At 46.9% G+C, this 19,729-nt stretch overlaps 1 protein-coding gene across 1 annotated transcript; it reads right to left on the bottom strand.

Moving 5' to 3' along the window:
* Positions 1 to 10,511: 10,511 nt before the first annotated feature.
* On the bottom strand, positions 10,512 to 14,761 carry LOC144166634 (F-box and leucine-rich repeat protein 13-like). The gene is made up of 2 exons (XM_077696172.1): positions 13,850 to 14,761; positions 10,512 to 10,769 (listed from the first exon to the last, which is right to left on the bottom strand). Exons 1-2 carry the CDS (start codon positions 14,759 to 14,761, stop codon positions 10,512 to 10,514), a joined length of 1,170 nt encoding a protein of 389 aa, XP_077552298.1.
* Positions 14,762 to 19,729: the final 4,968 nt, after the last annotated feature.

Here is a 19,729-nt window from a genome sequence, read left to right as displayed (position 1 = left end):
CCGTTGCGAAAACGCCTTACTTATTACCTCGTCATTGAGGCCTGCACAGAGGGACAGGTTCAGTGACTTCATACATGACAGTGCCTGTAGCAGCTGCGGCAGCATTGTGAGTGGGTCTAGTATTTCTTCCACCTTTACCATGGAGATGCAGCGCTGGTGGAGCGTGCTCATGAAAGGCGTGTTCTTCGCTGACAGCCGGAGACGGACCTCGTCGTTTTTCCACATCCAGGTCTCGTCGGTGATGGCAGCCCAGGCGGGACATACCTGTGCCATGCGAAGGCGCTCACCCGTTTCCAGATAGCCGAAGATGGCCCTTGTGATTTCAGGGCTAATAGAGCTTATGTTCTGCTGGGGTCCGTGTGAAGAATTCTCATACTTCTCTGTCGCCTGAAGGATTGCTTGACTGCTGACCCGACTGCTCAGTGCACCTCCCATTCCGGCCGCGTCTTCTTCTCTTCTTCGATCCAGCGCACGAGACACGAGAATGATGATGTTAATGATGCCCTCAACGAGTTTGTCCCGCATAAACAATGGGTGCTGTGCACAAATTGGAAAGGGGTACAACATACGTTGTGCTCTGGTAGAATTGACCTTGAACAGTGGAAAATAAAACAGAGAGGGTGAAAGAGAGAGAGATATATACATATGAAAGAAGGACGATGTTATGGGGATCTACTACTTACCCAACAGATGTGTCATCCCTAGCAATTCCGAAATGTTGGTCGGAAAGTTACTTGATCGAGATCTGTGGTTGAAGATCGCGCTTGGAGGGAAATAGTTATTTGGAGACTTTAACGCTGTACTATGTGGGCTCCGAATAACTATATAGAACCCTATACGATACACAACGCTAAACTACATAAAGCGATACCATGTACAGATTTCGAAAGCGCCTTAGCGCCCTTGCCATTTTGCTTGAAGGAAGAAGTCCTGGCGCTAATAATTCGTCACACTCCCAGAGCCATCCTAGCTCATGTCATTAGAGGTGCTTCGATAAGGTTTCACATTCAACTAGCCCTCCCTGAAAATAAAAAAAAATGTCTATCACATAAATTTTTAGATCTCCGATTTTCTCACCCTACACCTGGACCTCCTGAAAAGTAAGGTCCCATTTAGGATCCGACATATCTCTGAATTAGAGCACACCGGAAGGTTCCGTGCTGTATCCAATTCTTTTTAATGCGGCCTTACTTGACTTACCCAAACCACTGGATGCCGTCCCCACATACATTACGTTCTGTATGGAGATGCCATCCCCACATGGACACTGCACGCATTCTGTATAAAAACATTCAAGGCGGTTTGCAACAAGCCACGGACAAAATTAATTGTAAAGCCTCGTAAGTTATTCTCGAGTGCACATTCCAGGGAAACCAACTAATTTTGTGCATGAGCTCACAAAGTAGAGATATTGAGTACGCATGAGTATTCGTTTGGACGACCAGGACATTTGTCCCAGTTTTTGCATCGGAATCCTCGGCCTGACTATACAATCAAACATACAGAACGGACCGAACTTCTCCAAATTATCCAGTGCAATCATTCAAGTCATACACAGCTCTCTGACTTATATTTGAAGTTGAAGTTGAAGTTTATTTCCATAAACGTACACCGTTATGGCGGAAAATAGGGTAAAAAGTTGCACTCAGCAACTTGACGGAGCCCTACATCCTTCATGGTCAACAGCCACCGGGTCTACAAAACCACGCAAGGTCCAAAACGGCAAAAGAATCGTGGCAGCTCACACTAACGCATAAGCCTTGAAGGTAGCGAAGCTGCAGCCTTCCCGACCATCACGACGGTTTAAGTCCACTATTACAGGTGAATTCCTACTTCTTCACTGCCGCAATGACCTCACTCAATCATTGTTGCTATAAGTGTGAGCTTCATTTTTTTGGAAGCGACACTCATTGCACATCACCTTGGAGGGGCGTACGCTATGACGTGTCTTTCTCGTTCTGAGCAAGTGTTGGCACGAGTACGGCGAGCGCTGGAGTTTTTATTTTTTATTTTTGGCCAGTCTTGGCGAAACTTTGCCAATCTCTTTAAGATGGCTTGACAAGCGTGCGCCCGGGACGCTGGGTGGTCGCCGCGAGGCTCGCGCACACGAGGCGCTCGGCATTTTCTCTAACTGCCGGCGGTGGCAGCGAGGCACGCACTCATGTGCGCGCGCTCACGTGCGCTCGGCATTTTCTTGCTATTTTTTTTAACTGCAGACACGAAAAATAACGATTTGCTAAAGAGCTTCGCCGTTAAAAATTGCTGCAACTGGTCGTCCCCAATACGTGAGAAGAAATCCAAGAAGCGCATCAAAGTTCTCAATTCACACGCCTAGAACTCACCATCACTGGAAGAGCCACCCTCCGCCGGCTAGAGAATTCGACTTAACAACAGTAAGACGAGAAGACACGCATTCTAGTGTCCATTCTACAATACACAAGAGAGGTTCCAATCCCACGTAACATGCATGTGTCCTATAACAAGGCACGACGAGCAGCAAGAGCACGAGCAATCCATGTGCAGTACGCCCACGATCGAGGACAGAGCTGGCGTGTCTTCGGTTCCTGGCTTCGATTTGCTGCTTTCTCTTTCGGGGTTTGGCCAAGATTGTTGTATTTCGGGTTAATTTTTACTGTGCTTTAGGTGAAATTTTCTAACGTGAAGCTTCTCCTAAATTGCAGGCTCGGGAAACAGGCGAGCTGACGTCGTTCAGCTCTCCCGGCCAGGGGCCATCGCCCTGGTCGGCTTCCCTTTCAGCGCAGGAGCTGCCTCTGAATTTCTTCTCGAGTGGTGGCGTGAACAGGATCCCCGTGGCTCTGGTGCCAACCAATGGAGCGTCAATTCGGCTCAACCATCCCGAGGCAGTCCAGTCGGCGCTGCAGGGTGCCACGCAGCACTACGAGTCGGTGACTGAGGTCCGGCAATTTGGCAAGGGTGGCCTAGTGTGTAGGTCCTCAGACCTGTCCTGCATTTCTGACTTGCTAAACTGTCGCATGTTCGGCTCCATTCCGGTGAGTGCGTTCATCCCTCATCATCTTGCGTGCTCAAAGGGCATCATTCGTGGTGTTAGCCCAAATTTGAGTGCTTCGGACGTGCTCTACAAATTTGCAGAGGCTGGTGTTATTGCGGTGTACCGCTGTAATCGAGAGGCTAACAACACCAAAGTCCCCACTGAGTCAGTTATTGCGACGTTTGCTGGTCTCTCTTGCCCCTCTGAAATTAAGGTATGGCCGCTGGTTTTCAGAGTTGACCGTTTAAACCCGTGTCCTCTTCAGTGCACAAGGTGTTGGCGGTTTGGTCACTCCTTGAGGGGTTGCAAATCGACGCTTCGATGTTGCTCATGCGGGGGCGCGCACACAGCTCCTGACTGTAATGGAGACGAGGTGAAGTGCTGTCTCTGTCAGCAGGGCCATCCAGCAAACTATTCTAACTGCCCCGCACGAGCTCAGGAAGTGAGCGTGCTTGAGGTCCTGGATAAGCGTCGCTGTTCACGGGCAGAAGCCACGGCCATCGTTAAAGAAAGGGCTTTTGGATACGCGGGTGACGCCTCTCGTCAGGTCACTGCTATGGACTCTTCCTTGCCGTCACTTGTGGATGCTGCTGTCGCAAAAGCCATACCAGCAGTGGTTGACCACCTTTCAGGTATATTTTCAGAAGGTTTTCAGCAAATGGAAGCTCAAATTCAAGTGATGTCGTCGCAGTTCTCTCAGTTGCTCCACGCCTTTCAGGGCATGCTTGCTTTTATGCAGCAGGCAAATCCAAACTTACCTCATCCCCCATTAAGCATTCCTCAGGCCACCACTGTTCCTTTTCAGAGCTTCCCAATTCCCCAGCCAATAAGAGCTTCTTTGGTACCGCCACCCCTTACAAACACCACGGCTAATGACACAACAGTGCTAGCGCGAGAGCCATCGCAGAATGCAGCAACGGCACCAGCTGTGATTCCCTCAATCAGTCAGATCACCCCGAACACCCCATCTACTGAGAAGCAACTGTTGTCGAACACTCCCCAGGATGCTTGCCAGCCACCTATTGATTGTTCCTCAGTCCCGTTGCCTCCAGATCCGTGCGATGAAACATCGACGGTGGACATGATTGTGACCTTTTGCAACAAAAGAGGCACGTCACCTCCCCCAGGCCCTTCGGCGAAGTCGAAAAACAGGAAAGCCCAGTTATGCGACACTACATCGGAGGACATCCTTACCAGAGCAGTGACGGAGGCTAATATCAACTAATCATGGCTTCTATCAAGGTGTTACAATGGAATTGCCGCTCGATTCGTTCTTCTTCTCCGGACCTTTATACTTTAACTGCTAAATTTTCACCTGAAGTAATTCTTCTGCAGGAAACTTGGTTAGACTCCTTCACAATTTTTATGTTCCCTAAATACAGAACCTTCCGCCTGGACCGTCAAGGTCGCTGTGGCGGCTTACTGATTTGAATATCCATTACCTTCTGTCGTAATGCGTTCAAAACTTTCGACTTTTTGTCCTCAGAATGTGAGATTCTTGGCATTGATTTACTTCTTCCGGGATGCCGCCCTGTGTCGTTGATAAATGTGTATTTTCCCCACGGAGTTTGCGAAGTTAGAGCTTTAGATGCGGCCCTTTCGGTTAGCCAAAAAGCTGTGGTTGTGGCGGGGGACTTCAACTCGCACCACGTATCTTGGGGATATAGGACTGACACCTCAGGGAGACGTCTTTGGGAGAGGGGAAGGGGATAATAACCTGCACTGCCGAAATGTAGGCAATGCCACATCTATAAGTGGTCAGTCGCGTTCCGTCCTAGACCTCACTTTTGCGACCTCAGGGCTTGTATCCTCGTGGTCCACAATTGACTGCGAGACTAACAGTGACCACACCCCGGTACTTTTTGACATCGTTTGCGCTGCAAAAATACCAAACCACAATGTACATTCGTTTGTCAATGTTAATAAGTTCTCCTCGGAGCTGTGCAACGCAATCTCAACTTTTTCACCTATGGAGCAGACAATTAGGGCTGAAAGCGTTGTCTCAGCAATTAAGGATTCCATCCTTCGAGCAAAATGTACGGTATCCTCAGTCGATAGCACCGCTTGTAGCCCTTGGTGGAATGAGGAATGTACTAGAGACTTCCGGCGTAGAAAAGCCGCCTGGCAGCAGCTTCTCCACAATCACAGTCCGGCTAACTGGGTTAATTTTAAATTTCACCGCGCAAATTTTAAGCGAACTGTATCACGTGCGAAGGAAACATTTAATATTGGCCGATTTTCCGCCCTATCACAACCGAATCGTAGACAAGCTTTATTCAAAATTCTCAGGTCTAGGAAATCATCTCCCGTCTCTCCGAACACACCCTCCCTGGTTCGTACACCAGAAGAATCCGTTGAATTCTTAGAGACCATAGCGAGTGATCTACAGCTGCGGTTTGCGACAAGGATTACGTCGACAGGCTCTCGAAATTTCGGCACGGCTGACTTTGAAGAGGTCGCTATAGGCGAGCTAGATAGCGTAATTTCCCGTCTTCCAGCGTCTGCGCCTGGTCCAGACGGTATCACCGCAGCGATGATTAAACTGTTGTACAATGAAGCCCCGGCAGACCTGTTGAATGTGGTCAATATTTCTCTTAAAAACGCGTGGATACTTCCTGAATGGCGCTTGGCCAAGATTTTATTCTTTTTAAAGAAACCGGAGCTTGGATATACAATTGATAATATTAGGCCAATAGCACTAACATCCACCCTTGTAAAAGTAATTGAGCGCGTTTTGCTTCTCCGTATTAACAAGTTTTTGCGTACAAGGAACATACTCAACTGCAGACAAATTGGTTTTAGGGAAGGATGCTCTATCTGGTGGGCGCATATAGACTTGGAAAGTCGCATCCACTGGGCCCGACGAAATAAGCAGATCGCAGCATTGGTCACCTTGGACATTTCGAAAGCCTACGACAGTGTGGAATATGGCATCCTTCTAGATCTCCTAGCTCGCTATTCATTTCCGGAATATATTACTGCGTGGGTAGCGGCTTTTCTGGAAAACAGAGAGTTTTTCTGTTCCCAAAATGGTTACGCCTCTTCCCGGTATAAGCAGACACGTGGAGTACCCCAGGGGTCTGTTATCTCCCCAGTGTTATTCAATGTGCTTTTGAGCTCCATACCCATTCACCGAGATGTGCATACATATGTCTATGCAGATGACATCGCCTTTTTCTCTTCATCGCAAGACATCCATTCCTTATTTCATTCCCTTAAATCATATTTGAATGCCCTGGAAGCGTGGTTGGATACTTTGAAATTTTCTTTAAACATTGATAAGTGTGCCATCATCGTGTTCCCCCTTACGGACCAAATATCGATTTCGTTATCGTATCACCAACAAACCATTCGTCAGGTTGATTCGCTAAAATATCTTGGGGTCATATATGACAGAAAATTGAATTGGCGCCTACACATTGAACATATAGCTGCGAAAGGCTCCCGTGCTGTAGCTCTACTGAGGGGTCTTAGCCACAAAAGAACAGGTCTGAGGGTAGATACGCTCTTGATGATTTACAGCATGTATGTTCGACCAATTTTAGAATTTGGGTGTGTTGTATTCTCTGGTGCTGCGCCATATAAGCTCATGCCTTTGGTGAAGCTGGAACGACAAGCTTTGCGTTGCTGCTTAGGCCTACCCTGTTACGTCCCGATTCGGGTATTATACCTGGAGGCCGGAGTCCCAACGCTGAATTCCAGGTTTAAATATCTCACCATCAATGCATTTGCAAAGTTCCTAGAGTCACCGCTGGCCAGATCACAGGCTGTGTTTGTCCAACACGCATTTGCGTTTTTCGGCTCTAATTGGTCTCGTATCCGGCGCCCGCAGGTCATTTTTGCCAATTCTTTACTTCATCCATTAAACTCCACGCTCCTATCAGTTCCCGTCTTGCAGTCTCAACCCACAGTAGTGGAGGTTTCTTTTGATAACATTTTCCCAAAACATGCTAAGTTGCTTCCAACCAACTTAATTAAAAACATTCTCCTGGCTCACCCGTCTGAATACCCATCGCACGTGGTTATTGCAACCGACGCCTCTGGAAAAAATGAGAAAGTTGGGGTGGGTATCTTCTCTCCGGCATTGAATTGGTCTTTTTCATTGCGTCTACCAGATTATATTCCCATATTTTATGCAGAATTTCTGGCTATTCTTCTTGCTGTTCTGAAACTCGATTCGGCGCAATCTTCAGTGATGATACTCACGGATTCCCTCTCCGTGTGCACGGTCCTTTCTTCAGAAACTGTCAGTCCCATGCCTAAAACTTTTTACTCCTTCGTTCCCACGTATGTGCGGGCAATTAGGCTTGTCTGGCTGCCTGGCCACTGTGGATTGGCCCTTAATGAAGCCGCGGATACATTAGCGAAAATGGCATTGTCGTTACCTATTGTGGAGGTGCTTCCCCCGTTTGCTTGCGTGTTGCTAGCCCGTTATCGACAATACCTGTTGGCCCAGGACGTGTCCGATCACGGGCTGCACACCTCTCCGGAACTCGAACACCTCAGGTTTCGGTGGAAAAGAAGCCTCTGCCAAACTCGCTCGTGCGAAGTTTTGCTGACTTCGTTTCGGTGTGGTGTTCCCCCACTTCACAGGTATCTATAGACCTTTTCATCTGTTAATCTTAAATAACATCAGAGCATGTTCTGGGCTGTGTTGGGCATGCGTAGTTACATTTTTCTGTCCACTGCGCCAGTTGTAGGGCCGCTAGCAGAGCCCACTAATAAAATGGAAGCCCCCAGGACGAAGAAAATAAAATGGTCTATACCGGGCAGATCTAGCAACCTCACCCTTGTGCCACTTCTGCCATGAAATTGAATCGGATGAGCATTTCTTCCTTTTTTGCCGCCGATTCTCGCATCACCGGAGAAGGCTGCTGGAGGCTCCCCTGCGGCGTCTTGGAATGCCACTAACCTTGCCAGTACTTTTGTCTTTTGGAGGCACGCAGCTAGGCCACTGCCATGGGGATGTCTGTCAAGCCATTCATTCCTCCATTTCAGAGACGGCTCGTCTGCCTTGTTAAAATGATTATGATCAGGCTCTCTCGCTCCTCTTTTATGTTCTATTTCTGTCTTCAACCTATATTCTAAATTATTTCTTAGACTGCACCTTTTTGCCTACCTGTTTTTTTAGTAAAAAAAAAACACTCTTCTTGGCCAACCCCCCTGAGTGGGTATGCGCCACTTTACCACACCACCACCACCTCCCCTTCACTGGCTATGCAGATGCATCTCCATACACCCCCAGAAATCTGCCCAGGCTGCCAGTGTCCCCGACGCCAACGGAAAAGAATTTAGCGAAGTCGCGACCATTACAAACTCGACAGAAACATCTGAAGTAGTTGCTATCGCCCTATAGCTTCCACCACTTGCGAAGGATACAGTTATACTGACAGACTCCAAATCTGCAGGCCGCAATTTTCTGATCAGTCGATTATCTCAACCAGCATTGGCTCAAATTAAACAGCTTCCAGAACTAGATACTGTCTGGTAATCTGGCCACAAATCCCTCAAAAGAAAATGAGTCGGCACACGCCGCTGCCCGCGCCCATACATACTGGGCCGTTTCCCAAGAGGGCGATAACCTACAAGCTGACGTAAAGTTTACGCCCCTGCGAAAATACGCCGACATATTCGCCCAATACTGGCAGGGGCACCAACAACACTCAGCAACCCACCCACACCTATCCAGAACCGAAGCAACAATATTTGATCACCCGCCGCGGCGATTCTGTGACTACGGCGTTGTGCTGCTGAGCCCAATGACGCGGGTTCGATTCCCGGCCGCGGCCACCGCTTTTCTGACGGAGGCGAAAAGCGAAAACGCCTGTGTGTTCAATATTTTGGCGCATGTTAAAGATCCCCATGTAGTGAACATTAATCCGGAGCCCTCCACTACGGCGCGCATAATCGCCTGTGTAGCGTCGGTGCGTTAAACCCTCAATCAATCAATCAATCAATCAATCAATCAATCAATCAATCAATCAATCAATCAATCAATCAATCAATCAATCAATCAATCAATCAATCAATCAATCAATCAATCAATCAATCAATATCCCAACGATTGCAAACGAAGTCTTACCCCACAATACCCTACTCCATGCAATGTACCCCACCCTCTACCCCGCCCCTTGCAAATAATGCTCGCACCCTGGCATCCTAAACCATTTGGTATGGGGGTGTCAACAAACACCGTCCCTTACTCCAAATTCCCAACCTACATACGAGCAGTGGGTGGCACGGCTGGCCAGCTCTGACCTCTCCTCTCAGTATAGACTGGTGGAGAGGGACCGGGTGGCCAGCGCAGGCCAGGTTATCCCGGACTAGAGGAAACCCCAACCAGGTGGGTGACAAGACATCAGCACCTAAGGCTCGCCTAAATAAAGTTTATTCCTCCGCCTCCCCTCCTCCTTGCAACGTATCCGAACCTTCGCAAGCGTTGGAGGGACGCATTCTAGGCAGTTATGTTAGCTTGTGTGGTGGCCGTTACTTCATCAAGGTAGTTTCTGAGTAGCCTTGGTTTCCCTTATTCTATAAGGGACCCTCTTGGAGACCCTTTATTTCCCATACAGTGTTGCCATCTAAATCCTTAGCGTTATATAAACAGCTAACATCGCACGCCGGCGGGGCTATATCTGTAGACGTCGGCGTATCGTTGAAAATATTTTAAAGGAGTACTGACTCGAACTTTCAAAGCTGAGATAGCTACGTTAAAAAACTTCATTGGTTTATGGAGATACCCCCAAGAATGTTTTGACAGGAATTGTTCACTATAATATATTTTCAACCAATTTTAACGCATGAACGCACGAGAAAGCCCAGCTACGATACCCTAAGGACATCGGCAGCAGTATGCCGCGTTGAGTGCCACGCCTGACCCAAAAGTTTCGACGTCACGTGACAAAATGTAGAATGCTGTCGGCGTGCGCTGTCAGCCTTGTGTATCACGTCACAATTGTAAGACTGACGTCATCCGGCTCGGGCGCGTGCGTCAACAGGTCTGGACGCGATAGCTCGCTCCAGCTCGCGTCAAGACTGGTCCTGGAGCCGCGAGAGCAGTGACGTCGAAAGTGCCACCCTGTCATGGCGGCCACCTCAGTCAGTGTTCGTGTCGCTGAAACCAAAACTGAAACAAATAAACGAAGGTGTAAGTAATTATGTACGGTGCGGCCGACCATTTAGGGTTCCATTCCATGATTACCGAGCTGGTACGCACCCATAGCAGCGAAAAAAAGGAACACGAAAAGTTCGTGTCAGTATTCTTCAACGGCAAAGTTCCACCGATCTCCCGTAGGCTTGCTAATTTCACCGATTTTTTCGCTCACAAATCGTTAAGCACCACCCTTAGAATCTTGCACACTCATATATGTGCACAAGGTACTTTTTATCGTCTTGAAAAAATTCTCTTATAAAAGGTGTAGACGAAAAGATTAAGGACAATTTTAATAAATTGCAAGTAGGGCGCAGTATGGATTCGTTGCCTTTCTACGTCAAGTCGGGCTCATGTGAGCACCAGGTGCTGCCTCTTAACGGCCATCTTGTCCTTCCAAGCCTTTGTGATGTTAGGGCAGCCCTTGACGTAAATGTGCGTTAAATTGCGATGGTTGCAAGTAGCAACATCGATGCCTTTCTCGGTGACTCGAAGGCAACGAGAGAGCTTCAGGGTGTGCAGGGAGGGCAGGTTGATCGAAATCAGCGCAATCCCCTCGTCGCTCACAGGACAACCTGCGAGGCCCAGGACCCGGAGCTTCGTCGCCACCTGCGAAGAGTAAATATCACAACGTAAGCAACAGAAGTTAAATCTTCACTAGGCGTTATTATTGATCAGTCCACGCTAAAATTTACTCCCCTAGAAAAAGCAGCATATGATGCAACTGTTATCACTTATTCTTCATAGCACAATGAGGAAAAGTTCTGTGATGACACTAAAGACGCGCGCTATTGTCTAGAGCCTGCCGCTGAACGAGCAATGTGAGGGTTCGGGCAATCAGTTGAGGGCGGGAGACAGCCTGGAGGAAACGTGCAAACAAGCGATGACAACGCTGGGAACAATGCGAGGGTGCACATGAGAGGCAAGTGATTTATGACACCCCTTTTGCACCCTTAGGGAAGAAGAACGTGACAGAGCATCGAATTCATGTAGAGGGGGCCACTGCTCTAGGAAGGCTTGTAAGTTTTAACACGAAAGTGTTTTATTCCCGGATACATGAAGATTTCGCTGACGACATATCCGTCACGGAAGTGACGCCTGTACAATGAAGCACGCGGCCTGTAATGGGTGCACCCCTGCACATGGGGTCTTCTTTGGGGGAAGCAACCTTTAGTACTAAAGAGTATGTTACGCTTGGGGTTGTTCGTTCTCGGATTTTATATTTTAAGACGAAAGTGTTTTATGCCTCTATACTTCACGATTTCACTCACGTCATATCTGTCACGGAACTGACGCCAGTGCACCTTTTCCGAAGCGACCGGCCAGCAGAACGTCCCCCGCCAAGCACACCCACAAGACAGCCGCCGACCCGCAAATAATGCTCAGCTGCAGATTTCTCTGCACATTTCACTTTCGTGTATGACTGATTCCCGTGACAGACGAATCAACCACAGTTTTTTACATCAATTATACTTGAATTTTATTTGGAAACAAAAAATGAGCACGTGAAATAATTTGAGAGTATGCAAAACTTCTGCAGAAAAAAAGACCTCCGGCAATATATATTTGCAATGATTGGAGTTTTGCAGCTGTAAAATGCTTCGAATTTCACGTGGCTCGTCCAATGCGACTGCCACCTTCGGGATTTTTTTGTACGCAATTTTTTTCTGAGGACTATCTTCAGATATATTTTCTCCTGAGCACAACGGCTAACATATAAATTTTTCTTCAAAATTATAGATGCCCAAGGAACACGCCTGCCCCATTTTTGTGAAAACGCCCTGCTGCGAAGAGTAGGATTTCATTACAGATTTCGTGCGAGTGATAAAATCACTTATCCCTTGTTTTGAGTACAAGTAGTGAGCACTATGGTTGCATTGGAATACTCAAAAATAAATCTCGGCTGGTGTAAAGTTCTTGCAACACTTGCCATTTCTCGTTAGTTTACATTTCGCAAGCAAAAATGTTCTTCAATGTTTCTATTTACATTCTGTTCCGCGAGTCGGTTTTTGATAGAGTGACCTGACCGAACACTCGTTAGCATAAAAATACTTTTGTATATGAACACCGTGACACAAAGAATTGCACATACAAAGTAACGTTCCCCCTTTTGCAGCACGACACTTATGAGGCATGCGTCAGAAATGTAAACTTTCATAGAATACGATTGATTGTTAAGGCTTCCATAAGTGCCATTAGGCGAAGGGGAGGGCTAACTCTTGTGTAGTTCTTCGTGTCGCAGTGTTCTTACTTAAGTGCAATGCCTTCCTACTAAGTTAGTTGCACGCTTTGCGTAGTGTCGCGCTTTTGCACAGTGAGCATTGTTAAGAAAATAGTAACTCCCGCAAATGTAGGCCTTGTTAAGCTGGCGCTGTTCGCTTACCTATGTCAATGCCGTTGGCATTTCACTGCCGTGCCGGTCAGCGGGATAACTCATTTGTTTACTTTTAAAGACGACACTCTTTCTTGGGCCACTCGAACGCAAAAATTTTGGTCTGTCTGTCTGTCTGTCTGTCTGTCTGTCTGTCTGTCTGTCTGTCGGTCGGTCTGTCTGTCTGTCTCCGTCCGCCCGTCCGCCCGTCTGCCTGTCTCTCTGTCCGCCCGTCTGTTTGTCTCTCTGTCTGTCTGTCTGTCTGTGTCTGTGTGTCTGTCCCTCGATTGAGCCGGACGGCCAAAGTTACAGATGCTGCACAATAGGTTTATATACATATTGTTGCCTGCGAATTTTGTGGTTTCATTCTTCTATCTAGTTGATAGCCTTCCTCTTCTTCTACCCCCGTCTCTCGGTCGCCACGTTGTTATCCGGGTGGTCCACCGGTTGTCATTTTGTCTCCCTACATGGTCAGCCCAAGTCGATTTTTTTCCTTGATTTCACCTCTTGTATCATCTGCTCGTATTTCCTCCCTATTTCAGGAGGCACGTTTTCTGTCCCTAAGATGTACTCCTATCACCTTTCATTCGATGGCTCGCTGATATGACTCAAGTTTTTTTTTCAAGTTGTTTTGTAAGGCCCAAGTTTCCGCTCCATACGTCACCAACGGCATCACGCAATGGTTCTATATTATTTTATTCAGTGAATCAGGTAGCTGTCTTTCCGTTATTTAAGAGTGCTTGAGCAGTCCATCCAAGCCCACATTTATCTGCGCCAGATATCTGTCTGGTGGTTTGGATCAGCACAGACAACTTGTCTAAGGCAGTTGTGCCCTTCTACATGTTCTAGCGTTCCATTACCTAAGTTGAATAGGGCGTTTTTTGATAGATGGTTAGTTAAGATGTATTCATTAGTATTTGTAGCCGAACGGTCAACCTTGCTGACATTAGTTTCTCAAGCATCTTTTGCAGGTGCTCTCCTGACTCACTAAGCAAGACAATGTCGTATGGGAACTGAAATGACTGAAGTATTACCCGTGTATCCCTAACACTGTGTTGTCCCAGCCAGAATTCCTGATTAATGGCGCTAATTACCCCAGAGAGGACATTATCTTCCGTTTTCTACTGCAAAACGGAAGATTCTTTTGACGCTTTCTTCAGAAAATAGTGCGTGCATGTCATCCCAAAAACACGTTCACTTACTTGTAATATTTGTGACTGTAACAAGAAATCAAGTCAGAATAATAAAAAATGTATTAAACTACAGATGACAGACTTCAGCTAACATTGGAGGGAACCTAGGCAAAAGCTAAGCTCACCTCTGAAATGCACTTGAGTCCAAAGTCGTCGACGCTTGTAAAGCCAACGTCCAGTTCCAAGAGTTTAGACGCCGCTTCGCCAGAAGCAAGGAATTCCATGCTTCGGGATCCTATCTGCCGGCAGCCTTTCAGATTCAGGACTTTCAAATTTGCCATGCGAGAAAGGGGCAAGAGGGCATCGTTGCGGACCCTTTTGCAGAATCGTAGGTAAAAGTTTCGCAGGTTTTCCAAGTGCCTGGACGCAGCCTCAATTCCTTGCTTGGAAATAGCCTTGCAGCTAGACACATCAAGCGACGTAAGGCTTTCCATTGTTACGGCCACAATTGTCAATCCACGGTCGGTGATGGGAGTGGAGGCCACCTTGAACGTAACTAGTGCGAGAAGACCCGGCCCATCGAAAACTTTCTCCATGGCGTCGTCACCGATGTGTGGGCAGTAACTTACGTCCAGGTAGGTCAGTGACAGGGAACCCATGGCGAGCAACCAAATGCTGAGTGCCGTCAGATTCTTGCAGCCGTGCATGTCCAGGTGCTTCAAGGTTGCCATTTGAGCAATCTCATATACCGCCCGGTCCTGGACACTTATTGACATCGCAATATTTAAAGTCGTCAAGTGCTGCATCCTTGTCCTGACAAACAGAAGACCCACGTGATTCACGAAGGTGGATGACTGAACACTGATGTGTTGCAGTTGCGGCAATGATTCGTCATCCAACGGTCCTTCCTGAATGTACAGCCCGGAAAGCTGCCGCAGGCCATCGTTTCCAATTCGGCAGCTGTTCACTTCGATTAGCTTGAGCTTCCGAAGCCTAGAAGCAACGAGGGCCATGCTGGAATTTTTGACGCGCCAGCACCCACTAATGTACAGCTCTTCTAGGTTGGGCAGTGTGGAGGTGACACAGTCCACGGCCATGTCGCCTACAGGACACCAGGACAGGTTAAGGACTGTAAGCGATGTCCAGATCCGTGGCGAAAACGCCTCACTAATTACCTCGTCACTAAGGCCTGTACAGTGGGACAGGTTCAGTGACTTCATATCTGGTAGTGCCTGTAGCAGGTGCGGCAGCATTGTGAGTGGGTCAAGTATTTCTTCCACCTTTACCATAGAGATGCCGTGCTGGTGGAGCGTGCTCAAGGTAGGCGTGTTCTTCGCTGACAGCCGGAGACGGACCTCGTCGTCCATCCACATCCAGTTCTGGTCAGTGATGTCAGCCCAGGCGGGACATACCAGTGGCATGCGAAGGCGCTCACGTGTTTCCAGATAGCTGAAGATGGCCCTTGTGATTTCAGGGCTAACGGGGCATAGGTGCTGCTGGGGTACGTGTGAAGAATTTCCATACTTCTCTATCGCCTGAACGATTGTTAGACTGCTTTCCCGACTGCTCAGTGAACCTCCCATTCTGGTCGCTCTTTTTCTCTTCTTCGATCCAGCGCACGAGTCAAGAAAATGATGATGGTAATGATGCCCTCGATGACCTGGGTCTGTATAAAAAGTGGTGCTGTGCACAAATTGATCAGAAGTAGAACACCGTTGTCCTGGGGTAGAATTGACCTCGTACAGCAGAAAATAAAACAGGAAGGCTACATGGGAGTGAGAGGGAATTTTGTTGAGCGAGAGGGATATTTGTGTGTGGAGACCATGTTTGCATAGTTTCTCACTATAACTCACCTAGAGTGGAATCTGGCGCTAGCGTCAACGTGATTCGGCGAAGGCGCTCTACGCCTCCATGAGTGCCACCATAATGTGTATTTCGGCCTGAAGTTCGGCGTGGCATGGCTGGCAACGACTTTGTGGCTACGCAAATTGAGTTTTTGTTAAAAAAATTGCTGCGAAAAGTGCCGCTGTCAGCAAATTTTATTTTGCATAAGACACTGTGTTAGAGGGATTATGTTTCAAAACAAATTTGGGGGTTACAAAAAAAAGCAAAAGTTCTGCCTTTGGTTACGCCGCCAGATACAGCGGGCCGTTCCGGATTTATTTTTAAATTATTACATACTCCAAACAGGGTGAGGTTTTCTATGATTTTTTTGTAATATTTAGCAGAAAAAATTTTTTAAGTTGTCTTTAACTGTGTTCTTGCTTCCTCTTAATACAGTATTATTATCGTATGCTACGCGATTTGGCAGGCGGAAGAGATGCAGCGTAGAGACGCAGGAATGATGTAATCGCGTCGTATTTATTTGTTTTGTCCAAGCAGGTATAAATAAACTTAGAGGCGGAGCCTATTACCGCAAGAAAGTATTCAAGCACGCACGCAAAGCATTATGAAATTGCATGAACGCTTTAAATGACAAATAAATACTGGCTTGTCGAGTAGCTATATATGTTGCCTCATTGCGCCTGGCCAAGGCAGTGCATGCTTCAAGGGGTAAGTAAATGCAGCGGCGGCGACGAGCGATGCGAAAATCGTAACTGAATGTCTACTGAAAACAGATAGTGTGGGCTAGCGTAGCCTATTTAGTGGCTGTAATGTGGGCGGCGGCGGCAAGCGGTATGAAACGGTTTATCACAGGCCACTGGGACCCTCGCTCGCTTTTTGCCGGCCAGAAGCAGCCCTCAAGCGAGCGGCAGCGGCGATACAGTGAACTGTAGCGACGAGCGACGACAACAGAGAACATTGGCGGCAGTGTATTAATTTTTTTTCGCTTGTCGCTGTCACCCAGTACACTCTGCTGTTGTACCTTTTGAGTTACGTTTTCGGCGTCGCTTGTCGCCGACACTGCACGTGGTCACCCCTTCATCTTAAGAAACTCGCCGCTAACGCGAGCACATGCGTTAAGTGCTAATCACGCTGTTATTTAGACATATCTGTGATAGCCATTGAATGCCAAAAATTGGCATCCCGAAAACGGAAAAGCACACCGAAAATAAAACTAACAAGCACTTCAGAGCCGAGAAGCCTAATTCATAGCCCTTTGTACTAGCCACTTGCAGCCAATCCGATTCCCACACTGCCCACAATTCCCATGGCGGCGTGCGATTCCAGCGACACTTTCCGCTCTAGATGATATTGAGAAACTCTATGCATGTTTGGAGGGAAAATAGTTTTTTGGAGCCGACTACGCAACACTGAAGAATAATGTGCCAGTTTTAGTAGGTAACAATAAGAAAGTATTAAAGATCCAAGCATAATGAACAAAGGTATAGAACAAGACAGAAGGGTGGAAATATTAATAATTCCTAAAGGCCCTTTCTGGAGTTCTTGAAGCAACCAGACAATATTAAAACATGTGCTACTGCATGACGATACAACAGCAATGAAAATGGCTGTGAAGAAATGCGTAATAGATACTTACTAATGTTTTTAAATCTATGTGCTCTACCTTGAAGTATAGCACATATCCCGTATGAAACATTTTTACAAATCAAACCTTTTACAAATTCACATTTTAATAGGACTTCAGCTGGCTTAGCACAATATCGCCAAAAACACACATTGTCGCATGACGGAATGCAATCATCTTTAATGTATTGATTAATGACGGCAATGGGTGGTTTTGATGGCAGCGAAGCGTACCAAAAAACCGGGTTCTTTACATTAATAAAGAGCCAGTTAGAACAGCACCATTATTGAATGGCATATAATTTCTTCTTCAAATTGCACATGAGAGTATGTTGCACATGATGAAAAGACAAACTAGTGGTCCTATCATGATTCCCATCATGCGTATAAAACGTAACTCGAAGGATGAAGGCACGATGGCAGAGCATTGTTGGAAATAAAAAGACCTAATTTGCACCCTTGAAGGACATGTTTGTTATTAATAAAAGGATTAAAATTGCATGTATTTAGATTAACTACATTTAGATATATTACGCAAGAAGCTTTAAAGTACAATACTCGCTGTCCTGAGATACCACATGGTTCTAATTTCAACGAGAAAATGTGATGATAATACTGTGCGGACAAGTTGGTTGAATGACTTTTACTGAGATGTCTGCTTCCATCCACCACTTTTTTGAGGACAAAGGCCCATTCACCGATACCATATAGAGATTCCGAAACCAACTTAGCATCTACGACGTTTTTCTCCGCTTGAAAGAAGAAGTCCTGGCGCCGATAACTCAGCACACTCCCAGGGCCATCTCAGCTCACGACATAAAAGGCCCCTTCGATAACGTTTACATTGAGCTATTATTTCGTGAAATAAATAAATACGCATACTGCATAAATTTCTAGATATACTATTTTCTCGCTCTACATGAGGACATCCTGAAAGTAGGGGCCTACTTCAAATCAGATATCTCTTGGAATTAGAGCACACGGGGAGGTTTCGTGCGGTCCCCAATTTTTTTCAATCTGGCCTAGCTGGACTTACACCAACAACTGGATGCCGTCTCCCGCATACATTAGGCTCTCTATAGAGGTGACACAACCATATGGACACTGCATTCTCTATAAAACATACATGGCGCTCCCCAACAAGCCGTGGGCACAATTATATCACACGCCTCGTCAGTTATTCTTGAATGCACACTTCAGGAATACCAAGTAATGTTAAGCATTAGCTAACAACGTTGAAATATTGAGTTAGTATGAGTATGTGCTCGGGCATCCAGGACATCCGTCGCAGCTTTTCAGTTGAAATCCTCGGTCTGACTACACAATCAAACATACGGAACGACCTGACCTGTCACAAACTATCCGAGGCAATCATTCAAGTCATACACGGGCTCTGACACATCTCTAACAGCCATCCAGTGACCGAAGAATGAGATATGATAAGATTGATCCGAGCACTTCTCATCTCCACAGTTACCTAGCTTTTTTATTTAGAAAGTTTGCTCTGCAGCGTAAATTTGTGGGGGCGTGTGGGGCTTTATGTACTGAAACAGATGGTTAATTATAAAAAAGTGTAACATGATGCGGTGATACAGCCCGTAGAGCCAGCGTCTGTATTAACCGACGGGGCTTAAGTTGAGTTTCACCATCAGGAGCGTCGGAGAGAAAGGCAAGTCCACAGAAGATGGTGAATGCCTGCGGTCGACTAGAAAGTGGGGCAATATAGAAATGTACGCCGAAATGGCGGCCATTGATTTGGAGTCCAGATGTTGGTAACAGCTCAAGTAAGAGTCGCACTGTACCAGTCCTCTTAGCGTCATGTTTTTGGTTTCTGCGGTGGTTTAACTCCGCAGATCACGCATACACAAGATGGGATAAGTGCGCATGTGGGGCGCCGAATGTATTCTTCGTCAGTGGTCCACTTAGAAATTGAGTCAAGTGCAATTAAAGGCAGTGGATGCGTCGTTGGTGGTATACAAATCCCCGCATCCGCATGTTTCTGTTCAGGAGTTGATGTCCTCGTGGTCCAAATAATCTTCACTGTGGGCCAAAGTGTTGTGGCCTTCGTGTGGATTGTTTGTTATACGTACTTTATTAAGTAATTTCCGAAGGTTTCAAGCGGTGTGCATTGAATCTGTGAAAATCACAGCAGGTTGCGATTGGGGTGGCCTAAGCAGTTCTAGAGTTCCCAAAAGGTCAGCTATTGCTTTGAGCTCAGCGAGTCTAGGCGGGGTCCCCTGAGGGACGCTATAATGGCACGCCCTAAAAAACCTGCATGTCACGGTTCTTGAATTTAGTGGTGACGAGACTGTCTGAAACACTGGCATCGACGTAAAATGAATCTCGGTTAGCACCGGGTGAAAGTTGCGGCGTAACATGGCTGGAACGTCCAAGAGGCTTACAGTGACTAAGCAGTATTAGGGTCCTTGAAGGGGCTCTGGAGTGGGAGCTGGCGGTGTGTTGTAGTGAAGGCCCATGTTCCTGCTTAAGACAGCTACCGAAGAGCATACGATCTTCATATAAATACGGGCCTGTCTCCGCTGGTGGAGTAACTGAACTATGGAATGGGTGTTGGGTGGGACCCAAGAAAACAGAGA

The sequence above is a fragment of the Haemaphysalis longicornis genome, unplaced genomic scaffold, assembly GCF_048455015.1.
Source record: "Haemaphysalis longicornis isolate Haplotype H1 unplaced genomic scaffold, Haemaphysalis longicornis Haplotype H1 scaffold_18, whole genome shotgun sequence".
Lineage (NCBI taxonomy): Eukaryota > Metazoa > Arthropoda > Arachnida > Ixodida > Ixodidae > Haemaphysalis > Haemaphysalis longicornis.
This window is presented reverse-complemented; position numbering and strand designations above follow the sequence as displayed.

What these genes read in the sequence shown, in the direction of transcription:
- LOC144166634 (XM_077696172.1), bottom strand. Translation starts at nt 14,761, where the DNA reads ATGGCCGTGGACTGTGTCACCTCCACACTGCCCAACCTAGAAGAGCTG. An exon ending in GACTCAAGTGCATTTCAGAG is followed by an intron (nt 10,770 to 13,849) that starts GTGAGCTTAGCT and finishes TACTCTTCGCAG; the next exon opens with GTGGCGACGAAGCTCCGGGT.